Source organism: Lethenteron reissneri, chromosome 11 (assembly GCF_015708825.2).
Source record: "Lethenteron reissneri isolate LAM-NWPU_2019-01 chromosome 11, ASM1570882v1, whole genome shotgun sequence".
Taxonomy (NCBI): domain Eukaryota; kingdom Metazoa; phylum Chordata; class Hyperoartia; order Petromyzontiformes; family Petromyzontidae; genus Lethenteron; species Lethenteron reissneri.
The window spans coordinates 12,791,641-12,813,266 of record NC_083789.1 but is presented as its reverse complement, the minus strand read 5'-3'; the positions used below and the strand labels follow the sequence as shown (position 1 = coordinate 12,813,266).

Sequence of the window (21,626 nt, the reverse complement as noted above, 5' to 3'; positions counted from 1 at the left end):
AAAACCCGCCACCACCCGGCACAGCCAACTAGTAAGTGTTGCCACGTAAACAGAACGTGCCAATTCGTCACTAGTACAGCACACCGGTGGGTTTTAACGACACATTTATATATTTACGCGATCTGAGCCCCAAAAAAACCCCTCTATTATGGATTATATTGGTCGCGAAATCCGACGTGTTGAAATGCAACCAAGCACAAGCTCTTAGCACGCGACTACTGTGACTCATGGTCTAATGTTTGGGTTTGGTCAGGAAATGAAATGGCATTTTTTTTTCGTTGTGAGACCCCCCCACCACCCAACACGGCCAAACAAATTAAAATGTCACTCGTGACGACCGCCGATTCTATTCTCGTTTCATCTCGCTCATCGGGCTGAATCTGAAAGATGATCTCCAATACGACACAAGAATGGTTCACGGACGTCGCCCGGCGCCTGTGTTGACGTGGACAGTTCTGCACCCCTCGCCCCGCAGGAACAGCGTGGTGACGTTTGGTCAAATTACCGACACTGCCCACACGGTAGGGGAGGCTGCCCTCATCCAGCAGTGGATTGGATTGGCATCGGGGGAATGCAATTATGAGTCTCGCACGCCTCGGCTGACTGGAGGATCAGGGCAATGGCAATCCATGTGTTCCACGACGTCGAGAGCAGGGGTAGTAGGCAGCCAAAACAGCAAGACACGTTTTTTTTTCGAATTTCAAGAGCCGCACTGCACGTGAATACGAGGCGGTCCTTAACGATGCGGAAAATTGCCGACCCCTGCTCATGCTAAACTGGCTCCCACGGTAAACTGGACTCCCATGGTGAACTGGACTCCCATGGTGAACTGGACTCCCATGGTGAACTCGACTCCCATGGTAAACTGTACTTCCACGATCAGGGGTCGGCAACCAAAATAGCAAGAGCCATTCTTTTTCGAATTTCAAGAACCGCAATGCGTGTGGTGAATACGAGGCGGTCCTTAAAGAGCCGCATGCTCATGCTAAACTGTACTCCCATGGTAAACTGGACTCCCATGCTAAACTGGACTCCCATGGTGAACTGGACTCCCATGCTAAACTGGACTCCCATGGTGAACTGGACTCCCATGGTGAACTGGACTCCCATGCTAAACTGGACTTCCATGGTAAACTAGACTCCCATGGTAAACTGTACTTCCACGAGCAGGGGTCGGCAACCAAAATAGCAAGAGCCATTCTTTTTCGAATTTCAAGAACCGCAATGCGTGTGGTGAATACGAGGCGGTCCTTAAAGAGCCGCATGCTCATGCTAAACTGTACTCCCATGGTAAACTGGACTCCCATGCTAAACTGGACTCCCATGGTGAACTGGACTCCCATGCTAAACTGGACTCCCATGGTGAACTGGACTCCCATGGTGAACTGGACTCCCATGCTAAACTGGACTTCCATGGTAAACTGGACTCCCATGTTAAACTGTACTTCCACGATCAGGGGTCGGCAACCAAAATAGCAAGAGCCATTTTTTTTCGAATTTCAAGAACCGCAATGCGTGTGGTGAATACGAGGCGGTCCTTAAAGAGCCGCATGCTCATGCTAAACTGTACTCCCATGGTAAACTGGACTCCCATGCTAAACTGGACTCCCATGGTGAACTGGACTCCCATGGTGAACTGGACTCCCATGCTAAACTGGACTTCCATGGTAAACTGGACTCCCATGGTAAACTGGACTCCCATGGTGAACTGGACTCCCATGGTAAACTGGACTCCCATGGTAAACTGGACTCCCATGGTAAACTGGACTTCCACGGTCAGGGGTAGGCAACCAAAACAACAAGAGCCATTTTTTTCGAATTTCAAGAGCCGCACTGCAGTCCTTAACGAGCCCGACCCCTGTTCTAGAGAACGTGTGGAGGCGAGTGTCTCTCTGATCTCAACACAGACAACGGGCACCTCGTGGTGCCCCAGTCTCCACCCACGAGGACATCACACGTCTCGTTTATCTGCCTCTCATGCAGGAAGCCAGAAAGCTCCCCTCCGTCAACTAGGGCCACATGCGGCGGGAACGTTTGTGACCGATAGGGGCCGTCCATAAATGACGTCACGCACCTTGGGGGGTGGGTCAGACATTCGTGACGATGTGTGACGAGGGAGGGGGGGGGGGTTTGAGAAATGTGACGTCACATTAAAAATGCGAAACTTTAAATAAATATAGAATTTTTGATTTAAAGCTTTCGTGACTGCAGGGATTCATATTCTTGGTTCTTTCGGTAAAGTCACGTAGAAGGGAAATAATAAAATCATATAAATATAAAACAATAAAAATTCTCACGACTTTTCAACTGCAACACAAGCAATCATCTTCAGGTGTGAATTTCACACCTGATGATGATTGCTTCGTGAGAATTGTTATTGTTTTATTATTTCCCTTCTATGTGACTTTACCGAAAGAACCAAGAAAATAAATATTGAATTGTTATAACACTAATTGTTATAACACCCCTACAACATCACAGTGCAATGCCACATTAAATACGCACGACAATGACAATAGTTTGAAGCGAATTGAAGCATGTTTTATTTTCAAAATAGAAATATGGTTTGGGGGGGGGGCAGAGCTTTGTGACGTCATATTTGAGGGGGGGAGGGGTCTTACTTTTTGTGACGCCGTGTGACAAGGGGGGGGGGGGGGTCAAAAATCGTCCAAAATCGCGTGACGTCATTTATGGACGGCCCCGAGAGCCACGGGGCGAGAGGCGGGGACCTGGCGGAGTAACGGCGCCGTGACACGCACACGCAGGCACCGCCTCGCCTCCCTCGGCCCAGCCTTGGCGCACGGGACTGGCTGGCGTGGCATGCTGGAGAGCGCCCATGAAGACGAGACGCCAAATGTTTAAACCGATCCATGGGATGTGTAAAAAATAAGAATGCACTCGTATTTGTAATGTGGAGAGAAAGACATGGGAAGGATGCGAATGGTCTGCTTATTTATTTTGCCACATTCCCCACGACGCCAGTAATGTGTCTGTGTTATGTACTGGTGAGTTTTGTATTGAACTATGACCCGTACACGTTGATTCAAGCAAGCCTGACCGTGCTGATGAGACGATTAATGTCAAAACCGGTCCAGTTATCTTGTTGAACCGTTACGTCGAGGGACAGACATGGGACAGGGACACTGCTTATGCATCTTCCTATGGAGGCAAACGTGTCTCGAATGTTGGTTCTGGTACTGGATTCTCGCCTGGTCACCTCATTGCTCACGTACTCTACCCAGGTTCTAATTTCAGGCCGAGTAAACCTAGGTGAATTCCACGGTCATATATTCTCATCCATCGACGTGCACGGTCGGGAATGGTCATGGCGCTGTGATGGTCAAGGCGCAGTGCGGGGATGACAACCACTACCCCAACCCATCGTCACGGGACACCGAGGCCACGCGATTTGTGCAGAACGAATCTATTTACAGTAGTGTACAGTGGCATGTACAGTGTTTGAAATTCAGCCACCGGGCACGGGCACTGACACAAGTGGGGTCAGCGGTCCACATTGGCCCGGCCTTCACAGGGTGTGCCAGCCTCCACGTGGAGGCCCATCAACCAGGGAGAACTTTCACACGGAGGTACCGTCAACGAGAACGTCCACTCGAGGGCTCATCACCACGGAGAGACCCATCAAACGTGAAGAGCTTTCAAATGGAGACCCATAGACATTCTTGTGAGGTTCCATCAACCAAAAGAGCTTCACACATCGAGACCCATGATCATCCGTGAGGTATCTTCATATTCTTGGTTCTTTCGGTAAAGTCACGTAGAAGGGAAATAATAAAAATAAAACAATAAAATTCTCACGACGTTTCGATTGCAACACAAGCAATCATCATCAGGCGTGAAACCCACAGCAAACATTTGCTTGCTGTGGGTTTCACACCTGATGATGATTGCTTGTGTCCACGCAAATGTTTGCTGTGGTTTTCACACCTGATGATGATTACTTGTGTTGCAATCGAAACGTCGTGAGAATTGAATTGGTTTATTTTAATGATTTTATTATTTCCCTCCTACGTAACTTTAAAAAAAAGAACCAAGAATGTGAATCCCTGCAGTCACGAAAGACTTAAATCGAAATGAAATCCATGTGAGGGTTTCTCAACCAGGGAGAGCTTTCACATGGAGACCCATGAACATGTGTGGGGGTTGATTAACCAGGGAGAGCTTTCACATGGAGACCCATGAACATGTGTGGGGGTTGATTAACCAGGGACAGCTTTCACATGGAGACCCATGAACATCCGTGAGGGTTCATCAACCAAGGAGAGCTTTCACATGGGGACCCATGAACATCCATGAGGGTTTCTCAACCAGGGAGAGCTTTCACATGAAGACCCATGAACATCCGTGAGGGTTCATTAACCAGGGAGAGCTTTCACATGAAGACCCATGAACATGTGTGAGGGTTCATCAACCAGGGAGAGCTTTCACATGGAGACCCATGAACATCCGTGGGGGTTCATCAACCAGGGAGAGCTTTCACATGGAGACCCATGAACATCCGTGAGGGTTCATTAACCAGGGAGAGCTTTCACATGGAGACCCATGAACATGTGTGAGGGTTCATCAACAAGGGAGAGCTTTCACATGGAGACCCATGAACATGTGTGAGGGTTCATTAACCAGGGAGAGCTTTCACATGAAGACCCATGAACATGTGTGAGGGTTCATCAACCAGGGAGAGCTTTCACATGGAGACCCATGAACATCTGTGGAGGTTCACCAACCAGGGAGAGCTTTCACATGAAGACCCATGAACATCCGTGAGGCTTCATCAACCAGGAAGAGCTCTCACATGGAGACCCATTCAACAAGGAAGATCTCCACGTCGAGACCCATCAAGCATGGAGAACTTATTACCCAACGGAGGACCTTACCATGCAGGTCCATTAATATAAACATTCATGTGAAAACCCCTCAGCACACGCCAACAAAAGCCTCTGTGGCAAAGGTACATAAATACAGCAGAGCCTCCCCTGGAGAAAACTGGCAAGGCAGCAGTGAGAGCCCTCCCCCGAAGTGGAGACTCGACAAGTCAGCAAGGATCCACGCATCAACAAGGCAGCTACGGACCACACGTACATGTTCCTTAAGGCAGTGAGACCACGTGTAGAGGTACATTGACAAGGCAGCGGGAGCCCAGTAAAGTGCGGCTCCTGCGGAGGAGGTCTGGCCTGCGGGGCCTCAAGGCGAGACCTCCTCACGCAAGCTCTGCGGGCTCCCTTTTCTCAATGTCGGAAGCTACAGTAAATAATTGCATAAAAACGCTTATAAAATAGTGGAGTTTTCAGTGTATGTTACAAACAAGGCCACAGCGTGTCTCCAGTGCTGCTGCTCAGCACCCGCAAACGCAAAGTCTTGCATTACATTTCAAAAAATAGGAAATATATTATTCTTTGGTGCATTAATAATAATAAAACACAATGTACATATATACAGTGAAATGGCATGGACAGAAGGTGTGGTTGGGGCAGCCGCCCAACTCTCGTGGAGCGCCCCGGGCTGCGGTGTTGCTCCGCTCGGCTCCACCCTCTTCAGCGCGCGAGGAGGCCACAGTCCACGGTCAATGGAGGTCGGGGCGGCGAGTTGGGCGAGCGAGTGGGCAAGGAGGCAGGGGGCTCAGTTGCCATTGGCGGCGGGCTTGTGTTCCGTCACGCGAGCCACGTGCAGCTCCGTCAGCGACTCGCTGCTCATCGTCGGTCCGATCACGGCCATCTGCCCAGGATGACAGACGCACGCACGCATGCGCACCCCAGGAGTTAGCCGCTCCTGCAATCGACTCCGGACGCCGCACCTCATAGCCAGTTACTTTTATTTTGTCGCTGCAAACGGCACAAGCCCAGAAATGAAGTGGCCGGGACAACACACACCACTGTTAAATTAGCAAGAGATAACTGTCAACTCGTTCCTTGACTTGAGCAAGGTTATTATTATTAGAATAGCTTGGAAAAAGAGATGATGGCGATGGGATGAGGGAGGGCATTCCAAAGTGGAACAGTGCGTGGAAAGGAGAGAGAGAGAAATTAGGTGATCAGCAGTGTCGTCTGTTGAACACAGTGTGGGGATTGCTCTGTAGAGTTTGAACGTAGCGCCTCCACGATGGCCTTCGCGTGGTAAGAGCAACACAAACACTGCACGTCCACGTGAGCATGCAGCGGTGTCTGACATGCAAACGTTCGGCCACTTCTGTTAATCCACCACAGGATGAGCGAGCACCTCCCCATGCCGTTGTGGGTCACGGGGGTTTCAAGCGACCGTGCTCATCAGTGGGGGTTGGCGAAGGTGGTGAGAATAGATGCAGGAGCATAGAAGTACAGTACAGCACTGGAATGCAGTCCCAACCTGCTGCAGCTGCATAGGGATGTGCACAGGGCCGCTCGGACCGGCGAACATCAGCTGCTGGAGGCCACCTGCACACACACCCACACGCATACAAGTCTCTCGCACACACACACCAAAGACAAAGATCTCCCCTACAGCCTTAGCATACTTTTAGGAAGTGCTGTAAGTAATCACCTCTAAAGGCCATCACAGCACACAAGGGGGTGGGTGGCCAGCACCACGCAAAGATCGGGTACTTATTCGAGGCAGAACCTAGGGGAGGCCAAGGACCAGTTAAATAATTGTCACTGATGTTGGCCGTGACTGGGACTCGAACTCTACGAACTTGGGTCACCGAGTTCGTAAAGTAGCGCACAAACCGCGACACTACCACTCCCCACACTCCCTGCACATACACGCGTTTCAGACACACCGTGGGCAACATGCCACTCAGTGTCCTCATCAGGGCTTCATTTCTCATTGAATATGAATGAGAAACTTATTTTGCACCGTACGTAGCCAACCGTGCTAATCGGAGGCATGGAACAAGTCCCAGGTTGCTGGTGGACTGGAGTACGTGGCACATGACGAGCAGTAGCGCCAGTCATCGCGACAGGAATACTGGATGTGGTGTGCCAGGTTAAGATCTACTTTTTCGCTCACCAGCCCGGATAAGAGGCCTATGAAATCAAGCCCCGGCCCTCACTCAAATTGTCCTGCAGCGACACAACTCTGAACGCGCGGTCGGTCCTCTAAACCCAGCCGGAACCACGATCCAACGGAAGTCGTCCGCAATCGATCGGTCGTCGCTTCCTCTCGGCCCACGCGTGGGGACCCACCCTGCTCGGCCGTGGGCCCAGGGCCGTGGTGGAGCTGCATGGAGGCCGGGCCCCCGTGGAAGGCGTTGAGGTGCACGGCGAGGCCCCCGCTGAGGCTGGTGCCGTCGCCGCCCAGCGAGGGGGAGCTCGCGTACATGATGCCATGCGGCGCCTGGTACATGACGTGCCCCGCCACCGACACCGGCATGCTGGATGACACCAGCGTGGCCGGGATGGGCACTGCACCCGCACGGGAAGAGGCACGTGAAGCGCGCCAAGAACAACAACAACCGCCAAGGACAACAACCGCCAACACCGCCACCAGCGTCACCCCACTCACGACCACAGTCGATCGACGCTGACTTTTCCACAGCCGGAAGGCCTCGCTTCGCAAATTGCCTAAGTTAACGCCGACTGCCCATTGACGAAGAGCGGTCGTGGCGCAGCCGAGTGGGCGGTCGAGGTCATTTGCAAACGTCCAATGGCCCTTGGCCGTGGAAGCGGTTCGATTGGGGGGGGGGGGGGCGGGCGGGCGACCTAATGCCGCCTAGAGGCGACCTCCCCGGCCACGAGCGGTGACCTCCGGGGAGAACGGCCGCTGCCCCACAGCCCCCCACCACCCACCCCCCGTACCTGCCACGTTGCTGCCCAGCGATTGGCAGCCGCTGCCCTCCGACGCCGCCACCGGCTGCGCTCCCTGGGGCAACGCCACGTGGCCGTGGGCAGTGGAGGGCAGCAGCTGCGAGACGGCGACCCCACCTGGGCAGGCACGGCACGCACGGCATCACCGCGGCGCGGGCTACCCGTGGGCCCAAGTGTGGAGAGACCGGGAGGTCGTTTGCTCACACCCACTGACCTTGCTCACTCCCATTCACTCATTCACGACCTTCCACTGATGCCAGCACCGCGCTCTTCCTCAAAGAGCAGTGGGCACCGTTTTCTTGGAGTATCGGCAGAGTGAATCTTCCCATCGCGGCAGACCCTGCACCCCGCCTAGTTTTCCTACCGAGTCGACTGCACTTGACTGAGCTGAAGGGACAAAGATCTCCCGTTTTGCCTTAACACTGTTGGGGCAAGAGCTGTTAGCGAGCATCGCCTATAAAGGCAAGGGCGGTGCACGATAGGGTGGGTGGCCATCACCACGCCTGGACGCCATTGTCTCCCCAATGCTGATGTTCACACACTGCACCAGCTACTCATTTAAGGCCGAGTCAACCTAGGGGACGCCCAGAACCGGTTAAAACATTCGCCACTATGCGTTGCCAACGTCCTGCAGGGCCATCCTCTACGGAACCACCCGGATGCAGGAATCGACGTCGCGGGTCGCCAAAGTCGCACTCCGCCCGCTCGCCCACCCGAACCCGTCCGCCTGCTCGTCCGCAGCCGTCCGCTCACACCACCATCTCACCTCGACCTGGGCCTAGGTGAGCACGGCACGTGCCGGGTGGGGGGTGGGGGAGGTGTGGGGTGAGGGGGGGTTTGAGTGATCCCACCTGACAGCGAGTGTCCCTGCATCTGCTGCGTCTGCGTGTGACCCGCGGGTGGAGCGCCGCCCGCATGCGAGTTTCCTGCAGCCACAGACACACGGAGACACAAGGGTGCATGGAGATACGGAGAAACACCACGGAGAGACACTGAGTTGGGGGGTGAGTTGGGGGGTGAGTTGGGGGGTGAGTTGGGGGGTGAGTTGGGGGGTGAGTTGGGGGGTGAGTTGGGGGGTGAGTTGGGGGGTGAGTTGGGGGGTGAGTTGGGGGGTGAGTTGGGGGGTGAGTTGGGGGGTGAGTTGGGGGGTGAGTTGGGGGGTGAGTTGGGGGGTGAGTTGGGGGGTGAGTTGGGGGTGAGTTGGGGGGTGAGTTGGGGGGCGAGTTGGGGGGCGAGTTGGGGGGCGAGTTGGGGGGCGAGTTGGGGGGCGAGTTGGGGGGCGAGTTGGGGGGCGAGTTGGGGGGCGAGTTGGGGGGCGAGTTGGGGGGCGAGTTGGGGGGCGAGTTGGGGGGCGAGTTGGGGGGCGAGTTGGGGGGCGAGTTGGGGGGCGAGTTGGGGGGCGAGTTGGGGGGCGAGTTGGGGGGCGAGTTGGGGGGCGAGTTGGGGGGCGAGTTGGGGGGCGAGTTGGGGGGCGAGTTGGGGGATGAGTTGGGGGATGAGTTGGGGAATGAGTTGGGGGATGAGTTGGGGGATGAGTTGGGGGATGAGTTGGGGGATGAGTTGGGGGATGAGTTGGGGGCCGAGTTGGGGGCCGAGTTGGGGGATGAGTTGGGGGATGAGTTGGGGGATGAGTTGGGGGATGAGTTGGGGGATGAGTTGGGGGATGAGTTGGGGGATGAGTTGGGAAATGAGTTGGGGGATGAGTTGGGGGATGAGTTGGGGGATGAGTTGGGGGATGAGTTGGGGGATGAGTTGGGGGATGAGTTGGGGGATGAGTTGGGGGATGAGTTGGGGGATGAGTTGGGGGATGAGTTGGGGGCTGCGTTGTTGTCAGCGCTGGGTGGCAGGGTGGGTGGAGAGCGACCCCCTCACCTGACATGAGGGTGAACGAGGATGCGTTGCCGTGCGTTTGCATGTGGCCCCCCTGGACCGTCTTGCAGGAATGTCCGCCGCCCACCATGTGGCCGCCCGCCATGCTGGTTGGGGGTCCCGAGGAGGAGGAGGGTGGGGAGTAGCTGGGGCTGGAGAAGTGGTGCGGCCCGGGCGAGGAACCCGGGAAGTTGGTGATGGTGAAGAGCGTGGGCTTCAGAGACTCCTGCAGCGGCACCACGGACGCACACGTCAGGCCCACGCTCTCTGCCACTCCCTCCGGAGCTCTCTCCCCGCTGAACCAGACAGGCTCCACACCTCGAGTGCAACCCTGGAGCACGACCTCGCTTAAAGGTCACGGCCACGGGGTTGGGGGCGTGACCCAGTGTGTGGAGGTTCGCGGTTCAGCTCCGGCATGCGGCCCTGGTTAATACTGCGGTGTGCGTTAACCTTTAAATTACCACGAGCCGTCCACTTCACAGCCGACGTCAAAGACCCCGTGGTGTCGTTAGAAATAAGGTCGCTGGCTGCCGTCGGCATCACGATCCAAATTTGCCAAATTCGAAAAATCCGACCGCGATTACTCAATTTGGATTACACGGCAGACACATCGCTCGCCACTGCCAAGTCACTGCAGCCTGTCCCTGCAAAACACAGCGGCACCTTCCTCCCTTCGTGACCATTGCCCAGCGCTCAAGGATTGACAGCACCAATACCACACATGCTCAACTGTTAAATAGCATTATTCAAGTGTACGTGTAGTGGTGGTATTGACGTGCGCCGGCAGTGATGGATCACGGGGCGCGGGGTTGGGCACGCGATGTGGGCGTGGCATGGACGCGCGCGCCGGTGGTGAGGCGCGCTCACACAAGCTGGGAAAAGAGGATCGTAGCGAGTGCGCAGTGATTGGTCAGATAAGTGGGTGCTCTCAGCGACGTCCGCAGGAGGGGTATAAAGGGGGACGCGCGAGAGCACTCGGGGTCAGTGTTAACCAGTTGAAGACCGAAGACGGGGTGGAGGAGGTAGTGGCCCGAGACCCCTAGTCCCGCCGTCCTTGTGGGGACCGGGGCCCTGTGTGGCTCGGAGCCGAGACTGGGGGGACCGTAGTCCGACGCCCGTGTGGGTCGGGACGGTGGTACCCAGAGCCGAGACGGGCACCCCGGCTGGGTGTGTCCCGGAAGGCTACGGGGCGTAAGAGCCCGTGTCAGTACAGCTGAGTGGGTGTTGGTCACCCATGTAGCTGAGTGGGTGTTAGTCACCCGTGTAGCTGAGTGGGTGTTGGTCACCCGTGTAGCTGAGTGGGTGTTGGTCACCCGTGTAGCTGAGTGGGTGTTAGTCACCCGTGTAGCTGAGTGGGTGTCCGTCACCCGTGTAGCTAAGTGGGTGTTGGTCACCCGTGTAACGAAGTAGGGTGTTAGTCATCCGTGTAACTACAAGTTGGTGAAAATAAAGAGTGTGCTACCCGTGAAGTCGTCTCCTGCCGAGTTACTACTTTACAACTGGCGTCAGAAGTAAACCTGTCTTCAAGGAGAATGGACACAAGGAAGACTTCTCGTTCCCACGTGCAAGACCGGGGAGACGACGACGTACCGGTGACACCACCCTCGGGAGGAGAGGACGAGGAGTTGCCGCCGATGCAGCACTTCGCGGAAATGGCCGATGCTCCGCCCGCCTCCGACACCAGCCTGCAGGACGCACACTCCCGCCTGGCGGAGTTGCTGCTCGCCGCCGCTGCGATCTTGGCGGAGATCTCCGTTCCAGCGGCCGGTGGAACGCCTGCGGGGTTGGAAGAGGCGGCGCGGCTGGAGGGTTCCCGCCATAAGGCGTTTCGCGCCAAAAGTTTTGGAGTTGGCGCCATTTTTGAGGGTCCGCCTCCGGTTGGCGGGAAACGCGGACACCACGTGGCCAGAGGTCTCCACACAGCGCAGCCCGCGTCATCGGCGAGCGCCGGAGCTCTCCATTTTGCGCCTGCAGAGGGAGCCGACATTTTCTACAACCACAGCGGCGCGCGGGAAAATCGTTCCAACGACGACGACGACGCGCTTGCGGCCTTCACGTCTGCCCCGAGGTCGTCCCGCTCAACGCTCCAGGCCGCGCTGCACCTGTTGGCCAAGGTGTTCGGGCCACCCTCGACCTGTCGCCACCAGTTCTACGATCGGCGGAAGGTGGTTGGAGAAACAACGCTCGCCTATCGCACGGCGCTGCTCGCCCTGGCGGATTCAGCTTTTCCCCGCATGGACAAGGAGGGGAAGGACGCCATGGTGACGGAGCAGCTGCTGGCGCTGGCTCACGGATTGGGAGTTCCCATTAATACGGCGGACGAGATGGACATCTGCTCCCTGGGGATTGCCACGAGTATCCACGCTTACGAGGTCCTACAGCGGAAGCCGACGGTCGTCTGCGCATCGGTGGAGAACGGGGCACCGGCCGCCACGATCATCGGACCTCAGCCTGCTGTGCCTCGGGAGGAGGCCTTCGCTGGTTCGAGGCCGGGGGAGTGGAGAACGGGAGGTCGTTCGCCCACACGCTCCTCCCGCAAGCTGGAGCAACCGAAACCTACGACGTCCGTCGTCGTCTGCTACAACTGCGGCCTTCGGGGCCACGTCGCGTCCGGGTGCCGGGCCCCGCGTCAACGCACCGCGGGACCACGTCCGGACGACGACCAGGGACTCAAGACATCCCAACTGAACCCGGCAAGTCGCGGCACCTCACACGTTCGGTCCACACGCACGGCACGTTCGGGTCGCCGCTTAGCGGTGGGGGGACCGTGTATGGGCGCCGGGGGTTCGGTTCGGCGAGAGGGGTCCGCGTACGGCCCGAAGGCAGTCGAGTGGTCCGAATTGGCCCACAGGATTGTGGCTGCGTCGGCCGGGTCGTCCGTGGTAACGGGGTACATTGACGGGGTTGAGGTCCGGGTGCTCGTGGACACGGGTGCGTCGGCCACTATTATTTCGGACCTTATTTATAATATTCTTCCCGTACAATGTCGACCACTTCTGCCGGTGGACGTACCATTTTACGCGGCAAACGGGGGATCTTTGGGAATCATCGGCCAGATTCGGGCGAATATTTGTATTGGCGACATTAAATTGGCGGGTCCTATTTTTGTATCATCATCGTTGGCCGTTCCTTGTTTACTAGGCACGGACTTTCTGTCTAAAATGCCCATAAAAATTCTCATAGACCAGGCCTGCATTGAGCTTCCGTCGGGTCGGCGGGTTGAGTTTTTGAAGAGTCCAAATAAGATACGCACGGCTTGTGCGACGGTGCAGGCGCTGGCAACCCGGACTGTACGGGTGCCCCCGGGATCGCAAATGTTGGTACCCCTTCGGTTGAGAAAACCCCTTGGGGCGGATGCGGGGGCGCAGGGAGTTCTATTGGGGCTGTCTAACAGGGCTAAAGGGGACCTCGACTTAGCGGTGGCCCAGACCATGGTGAGGGGGGACAGTGAGCCGTTCGTTGTGGTCCTGAATACGGGGTCGCGGCCGGCCGTGATTACGCAGGGAACGGTGCTCGCTCACGCCGCGCCGCTACCCGTCGAGGAACAGCTCGTTGCTCACGCCGATTCACATGTCGATACGCATCCCCAAAGTGAGGAGGGGACGGAGTGGTTGGACTCGTTGTGTGCAGGGTCCAGTACCTTGTCCAGTGTGCAGTTGGGTGCATTGAGGGGCTTGCTGCTCGAGTTCGCTGACGTGTTTAGCAGGCACAAGTACGACATTGGCTGCACAGACCTGTTGCGCCACCACATAGAGACTGGGGACGCGGCCCCTATTCGACAGAATCCCTTCCGGCTCAGTCCAGCCGAGAAGGAGCATGTGCAGTCGGCAGTAAATGACATGTTGGCGGCCGACATCATTGCGCCCTCTTCCAGTCCGTGGGGTGCTCCTATCGTCTTGGTTAAAAAACAGGATGGATCCCTGCGGTTCTGTGTTGATTTCCGCCGCCTAAACAAAATATCAATGGCCGATGCGTATCCGCTCCCCAGGATGGATGAGTCGCTGGATGCCTTGGCAGGAGCACAGTTTTTTTCGACGCTCGATTTGCTTTCGGGATTTTGGCAATTGCCCCTCGATGACGAATCAAAACCTAAAACCGCTTTCCGGACACCGGGAGGCCTATTTGAGTTCAACCGATTGCCCATGGGTTTACATTCCGCTCCTGCCACGTTCCAGAGGCTCATGGAATTGGTTTTGTCAGGCCTTCAATGGGACACCTGTTTGATTTACCTCGATGATATCATCGTTTTCAGCCGAACTTTTGAGGAGCACCTCCAGCGACTGAGGGCAGTGTTTCTCAGGATGCGTTCCGCGAAGCTTAAATTTAAACCGGCTAAATGTTTTCTGCTTCGGGAATCGGTCAGGTATTTGGGCCATATCGTTAGCCGTTCGGGGATCTCGACGGACCCTGCTAAGACGCAATGCGTCGGCTCATGGCCAACACCGACCTCTGTTACTGAAGTCCGCAGCTTCATAGGATTTGCCTCCTATTACCGTCGTTTTGTCAAACAGTTTGCCACCATAGCCAGGCCCCTGCACGCCTTGACGGCTAAAGGGGTGCGGTTTCACTGGGGGCCGGAGGAGGAGGCCGCGTTCTGCTCCCTTCGTGACGCCTTGGTGCAGGCTCCCCCCTTGTGTTACCCCGATTTCACGCAACCGTTTGTGCTCGACACGGATGCCAGTAACACGGGTATCGGGGGAGTGCTCTCACAGGTGGTCGGGGGGGTCGAACGGGTGGTCGCCTACGGTAGCAGGGTTCTGTCCCCCGCGGAACAACGCTACTGCGTGACACGGCGTGAATTGCTGGCGATTGTGTTTTTTATACAGCAATTCAGGCCGTATCTGTATGGCCGTCACTTTACGGTTCGCACGGACCATGCGGCTCTCCAATACGCTATGCGGGTGGCGCAGCCATCCGGCCAATTGTCCCGATGGTTGGAGGTCCTTCAGGACTACCAATTCACGACGATTTACCGCAAGGGGTTGCGCCACTCGAATGCGGATGCATTGTCACGGTTGCCGACGCGTACGGAATGCGCATGTCAGTTGGGATCGGCGCGGTGTAAACCTTCTGTCGATGTCCCCGCGGAAGTGGTGCTAGCCGCCACGGATACTACGGGGGTCGACGCCCCCACGGGGAGGGACTCGCTGTTAGCATTGCCTCTCATCGAGTGGGGCCGTCTGCAAATGGCCGACAGCTCCCTACTCGCGCTACGTCGGAAGGTTAACGTTCCCGAGGGCGGGGAAACGCGGGTCGGTTCCTGGGTGTGCAGACAGGGCCTCTTGATGAAGTGGGACTCCATGTCCCGGCGTCACATGCTTGTGGTGCCGGTTGCTGTACGGGGTAAGGTCGTCCTGGCTGCCCATGAACGACTCATGCATCTGGGGTTTCACAAAACGCTCGCCCTCATTCAGCGAGACTACTATTGGCCTGGGATGGGCAATGACGTGGCGAACATTCTTAAGGGGTGTGTAGGGTGCGCTAAAAGAAAACCGCCACCAATAGCGGCTAATCCACCGCTTCAATCCATTCAAGTTTCGCGCACGAACGAATTGGTCGCGCTAGACATCTTGGGGCCCTTTCCCACTACACCTCGGGGAAATAAGTTCCTGCTGGTTGGCGTAGAGTACTTCACCCGCTGGCCCATGGCGTGGCCACTCGCCAACCAGTCGGCTGCGGCAGTGGCGGACGCCTTTGTCCAAGGTTACGTTTTGGACAAAGGCGCCCCCGAACGCTTGCTGACGGATCAAGGGAAAAACTTTTCGAGTGTTTTGTTGCGCGAGGTGTGCGACCTGTTGGGTACAAAGAAAGTACGTACCTCCCCGTACCACCCGCAGACTGACGGTATGGTTGAACGTCTGAACAGGACGATTACGTCTATGCTGTGCCAACAGGTATGCGACGACCAGGTGGATTGGGACTTACAGGTACCGGGGGTACTAGCGGCCTATCGGATGGCACCCCATGCGGCGACGGGGTTTTCTCCATTTTTTCTGATGTATGGGCGGGAGGCTGATCCGGCCATGGACGTCCAACTGGGGATTTCACAGCCACGTGCAAAATCTAAATTGGCAGACCACATTAAGTTTAACATCGCCAAATTGGCTGAGGCGCGAGAGGCTGCGAGATTGAATTCACGCTTTCGGCAGATCGCGAACGAGCGATTGCATGAACGGAAGGTGCATACGCACAATTGGGAACCGGGCGATAAGGCCTGGCTGCATTGTCCACACGCACCGTTGGCTACGTCCCCCAAACTGTTGAGACCATGGAGGGGACCGGTGGAAATTGTGCGGGTTGCACGACCCCAGAGTATACAGATTAAATGGGGAAAACGCCGTTGGTACGTGCACCCCTCCCGACTGAAACCCTACGCGGCGCCGCGTGACCCCGGGTTGTGCCGTGACGACCGAGCGTGTGATGTGACCGTCGACTCGGGGAGGGATGTGTCGCAGGCTGATCCTCACGTGTCTCCACCTGACCCACCCCCAGGTGTCTCGGACCTGACGGCTGTTGACCGTCGGGAACCGGAACCCCGCGGCTCGCGCGGAGCCCCGATGCCTGGCCCATGCCTTCCTGAACTGCCGGCACCGCCGGATGGCCAACTGCGTCCTGTGCCGTACGACGGTCCGGCAAGGCGGACTCGGGCAAGGACGCAACACTTTTCATGAAAAAAAAAAAAAAAAAAATTTTTTCTTTTTTTGTTAAAGCCCGACTTCGTTGCCGGCTTCCCCCTCTGCCGGGGTAATGTCCCGTTCAAGGGACGCTCGGACATTGGGACGCTGCATGAGTCGGAGAGAAAAGAAGAGAAAATGATTAAAGAAATTTTTTTTATTGTTACTCTTTCCGCATACACAGTATCGTTGCCACTCGCCGGATTGTGCATGTTGTTCTTGTTGCGGGTGTGGCGGTTGCTGGGTTTTGCGGATTGCGGTGTTCATGTTGTGTTGTTAGGGTTTGTGTTATGTTACGGGGCACACGTGGGGGTGAAGGGGTGTTGTATGTTTTATTAGCAGCCGGGTCGGCTGCGAGCTATGTGGTAGGGGGTGATGTAGTGGTGGTATTGACGTGCGCCGGCAGTGATGGATCACGGGGCGCGGGGTTGGGCACGCGATGTGGGCGTGGCATGGACGCGCGCGCCGGTGGTGAGGCGCGCTCACACAAGCTGGGAAAAGAGGATCGTAGCGAGTGCGCAGTGATTGGTCAGATAAGTGGGTGCTCTCAGCGACGTCCGCAGGAGGGGTATAAAGGGGGACGCGCGAGAGCACTCGGGGTCAGTGTTAAACAGTTGAAGATCGAAGACGGGGTGGAGGAGGTAGTGGCCCGAGACCCCTAGTCCCGCCGTCCTTGTGGGGACCGGGGCCCTGTGTGGCTCGGAGCCGAGACTGGGGGGACCGTAGTCCGACGCCCGTGTGGGTCGGGACGGTGGTACCCAGAGCCGAGACGGGCACCCCGGCTGGGTGTGTCCCGGAAGGCTACGGGGCGTAAGAGCCCGTGTCAGTACAGCTGAGTGGGTGTTGGTCACCCGTGTAGCTGAGTGGGTGTTAGTCACCCGTGTAGCTGAGTGGGTGTTGGTCACCCGTGTAGCTGAGTGGGTGTTAGTCACCCGTGTAGCTGAGTGGGTGTTGGTCACCCGTGTAGCTGAGTGGGTGTTAGTCACCCGTGTAGCTGAGTGGGTGTCCGTCACCCGTGTAGCTAAGTGGGTGTTGGTCACCCGTGTAACGAAGTAGGGTGTTAGTCATCCGTGTAACTACAAGTTGGTGAAAATAAAGAGTGTGCTACCCGTGAAGTCGTCTCCTGCCGAGTTACTACTTTACATACGCATACTAAAACTTCGGGGCGCGGGCGCGTGACAATCAAACGTTAACCTCATGTGGAGTGCAAAACAAAACAAAATTGTCAATGTACCAAGTGGCTCAGGGGTAGGGCAGGCGGAAGGTCAAATCCTGCTTGAGGGTTGACTCAGCCCATCATCCTTCTGAGGTCGATAAAATTTGTCCCACTGTGTGGCAGTCAACAGTGTTTGTCCAATGGATAGAATCACCCCCGTCATAGGGATGTGGAATTTCTTCTACTGGCTTAGGGCTAGGAGATGAACAGGTAATCGGCGACTTTTTGTGTATTTGTCCATCCGGCTTTCTGCTCCAGGTCTGGATCGGCACGACACGTGCGGTGGGGCAGAGTGCGACGCCCATCGCTTTAGTGGACTAATCCGCGCAAATTTTGTGCAGCCCCCCCCCCCTCCAACTACCGCGGACGGCTCGTCCCGTTAAGTCTGTCCGTGGCCACTCGGGCATGCTGAGCGACGGAGGAGGACAGGCGGTCGTCGTCCCCAAACCAAGCGAGCAGTGAGAGAAACCCGGCTGGACGCTGGTCCAAGGAAAAGGCACAGCCCTGTACGTATGTGCATGCGTGTTGAACTTCTTTCGCACCGTACGTAGCCAAGCGTGCTAATCGGAGGTGCAACGGGTCGCTCACACCACTGCTGGTGGAAGAGGCCTTCCCTGGAGCACACTCGGGCGTTCCCTTTACCTGCGCCCCCCGCACGAGACGTCCCCCGTGCCGTTACCTCCCTCCCCATCGCGGACGCCGCTCAGGAGAAGGAGGGAGGGGGCCGGAGGAAGTAAGCAGGGGGGGTGCGGGGATCGGGGATTCGTGCCACGCAGGGGGTTGCCGGTGCCACGTGGTTTGAGCAGCGCGTGCGGATTAGGCGGTAGTACCCACACTTTACCCCACCATGTGTGAGTGGCGGAGACCCTCTCTGCATGGTGGGTTCAGCTGCTGCAGCCCAGGACGCTGGCACGGGAGTGTCTCTGGACAACGTTTCGGTGGTGGCGTTATTCCCAGAAGCCTCCCCAGGGGTAGAATCTCAGCCGACAGTCGCAGCTCGGGCCGGATTGGAAGCGTTTATCCATCGCTGACGAATGGGAGCGGACAAACAGGTTGATTGGTGAGACGGTTTGTGGTGGGGCAAAGCGTGGGTAATCGGTAAACCCCTGCTGGGGCGGTGCCGCCTCGGCAAGTTGCCTGCGAGCGCAACGTGCGTCGTCGTCGTCGCGGGGGAAGCAGCCCGAGCAATTTAGAGACGCGACCCAAACGCGGCAGCAATCGGCTCTCATCTCTCATGTGGCCGTGAGTCCGAAAAAGACGATGTTACGTCCGTTACGCTCGTTCACCCAGGAAGGGCTCAGCGAGACTCGAGACTCTCTTTCAGGAGGGTCCTGCCGAGTGTTCTACAGAAGGGGGGCGACGACTGCCGGGTGGCGGTTTCCACAATTACGTAACCTGGGGATTCGTTGCGGCGCCCCAGCAAAGTCGCGTGAACGCGTGCAGACGCCACGGCGGAGCTCGAACGACGCCGCCGGCACACGACTTAAAATCCATCCCCCCCCCCACTCCCCCTCACGAGAGAAGCACTGCACCACACCGCACCGCACCACACCGCACCGCACCACACCGCACCACACAGCACCACACCGCACCACACCGCACCACCCGCACCACACAGCACCGCACCGCACCACACAGCACCGCACCGCACCACCCCACACCGCACCACACAGCACCGAACCGCACCGCACCACACAGCACCGCACCACACAACACCACACCGCACCACACAGCACCGCACCACACCACACAGCACCACACAGCACCGCACAGCACCGAACCACACCGCACCGCACCGAACCACACCGCACCACACCGCACCGCACCACACCGCACCGCACCACACCGAACCACATCGCACCACACAGCACCGCACCACATTGCACCACACCGCACTGCAACCACACAGCACCGCACCACACCACACTGCACCGCATCGCACCGCACCACACCACATCGCACCGCATCGCACCACACCACACCACACCACCCAACACCGCACCACACCACACCACACAGCACCGTACCACACCACACCGTACCGCACCACACCGTACCACACCACACCACACCGTACCACACCACACCGGCGACGCGGCCCCGTCACCTTATCTCGGCGATAAGGCTTCCTCTGCCTGACATCTCTTAGCAGAGGGGACCTCCCGGCAGGGCAGGAGTGGGTGGGCGAAGGGACGCGACCCCGGACCCCTCTCCGGCGGGGGGGGGGGGTAGATTTGGGGGGGGGCCGGTGGACTGGGCCTTGGAGACCGACAGGGGGGGGGGGGGGCACTTCGCCCACGTGTGACGGAGCTGGGAAGCTGAGGGCCCTGGACATCCATCGTTGGGACCCCAGCTGCCACCCGCACAGCTGAGCACGCGGGGTAGGGGGTGGGGGGTAGGGGGTGGGGGGCACGTGGCAGCTGCCACCTGTGAGGCTACACAGGTGTAGGGGGTGGGGACGAGGGGAGGGGGTGCTCTGGTGGGGGAGCGGTAACATGTTAATTACATTGTGTACACACACTCGCACACTCACTCACACACAGTCACACTCACTCACACACACAGTGACACTCACTCACACACACAGTGACACACACTCGCACACAGTGACACACACTCACACACAGTCACACTCACTCACACACACACAGTGACACTCACTCACACACACACAGTGACACTCACTCACACACACAGTGACACTCACTCACACACAGTGACACACACACAGTGACACACACACAGTGACACACACACAGTGACACACACACAGTGACACACACACACAGTGACACACACACAGTGACACTCACTCACACACACACACAGTGACACTCACTCACACACACAGTGACACTCACTCACACACACAGTGACACTCACACACACACAGTGACACTCACACACACACAGTGACACTCACACACACACAGTGACACTCACACACACAGTGACACTCACACACAGTGACACTCACTCACACACACACAGTGACACACACTCGCACACAGTGACACACACTCGCACACAGTGACACTCACACACACAGTGACACACTCACACATAGTGACACTCACTCACACACAGTGACACTCACTCACACACAGTGACACTCACTCACACACAGTGACACACACTTGCACACAGTGACACACACACACAGTGACACACACACACACAGTCACAGTGACACACTCACACACAGTCACAGTGACACACTCACAGTGACACTCACTCACACACACACAGTGACACTCACTCACACACACACACACAGTGACACACACACACAGTGACACTCACTCACACACACAGTGACACTCACTCACACACACACACAGTGACACACACACACAGTGACACTCACTCACACACACAGTGACACTCACTCACACACAGTGACACTCACTCACACACAGTGACACACACAGTGACACATTCACACACACAGTGACACACACTCGCACACAGTGACACACACACACACAGTGACACACACACACAGTGACACACACACAGTGACACACTCACACACACAGTGACACTCACACAGTGACACACTCACACACACAGTGACACTCACACAGTGACACACTCACACACACAGTGACAGTCACATACTCACACACAGTGACACTCACACACACAGTGACACTCACGTACTCACACACACACAGTGACACTCACACACACAGTGACACTCACGTACTCACACACACACAGTGACACTCACACACACAGTGACACTCACGTACTCACACACACACAGTGACACTCACACACACAGTGACACTCACGTACTCACACACACACAGTGACACTCACACACACAGTGACACTCACTCACACACACACAGTGACACTCACATACTCACACACACAGTGACACTCACATACTCACACACAGTGACACTCACACACACACACAGTGACACTCACGTACTCACACACACAGTGACACACAGTGACACACTCACACACACAGTGACACTCACACACACAGTGACACTCACATACTCACACACAGTGACACTCTCACACACGCACACAGTGACACTCACGCACACAGTG

The 21,626-nt window shown here is 56.8% G+C and overlaps 1 protein-coding gene across 3 annotated transcripts in view; it reads right to left on the bottom strand.

Moving 5' to 3' along the window:
- Positions 1 to 2,939: 2,939 nt before the first annotated feature.
- Positions 2,940 to 21,626, bottom strand: part of LOC133341495 (serum response factor-like) — a 37,508-nt gene continuing 18,821 nt past the window's right edge. For 2 of the 3 annotated variants that reach the window (XM_061550179.1, XM_061550180.1), the window contains exons 3-7: positions 9,669 to 9,891; positions 8,648 to 8,722; positions 7,176 to 7,394; positions 6,358 to 6,425; positions 2,940 to 5,730 (exon numbers count right to left, since the gene is read on the bottom strand). In XM_061550179.1, the coding sequence (XP_061406163.1) occupies positions 5,635 to 5,730; positions 6,358 to 6,425; positions 7,176 to 7,394; positions 8,648 to 8,722; positions 9,669 to 9,891 (681 nt within the window). In that variant the 3' untranslated portion in view covers positions 2,940 to 5,634. Of the gene's footprint in view, positions 5,731 to 6,357; positions 6,426 to 7,175; positions 7,395 to 7,659; positions 7,914 to 8,647; positions 8,723 to 9,668; positions 9,892 to 21,626 lie in introns of those variants that run through there. The other variant, XM_061550181.1, reaches the window with a different exon arrangement.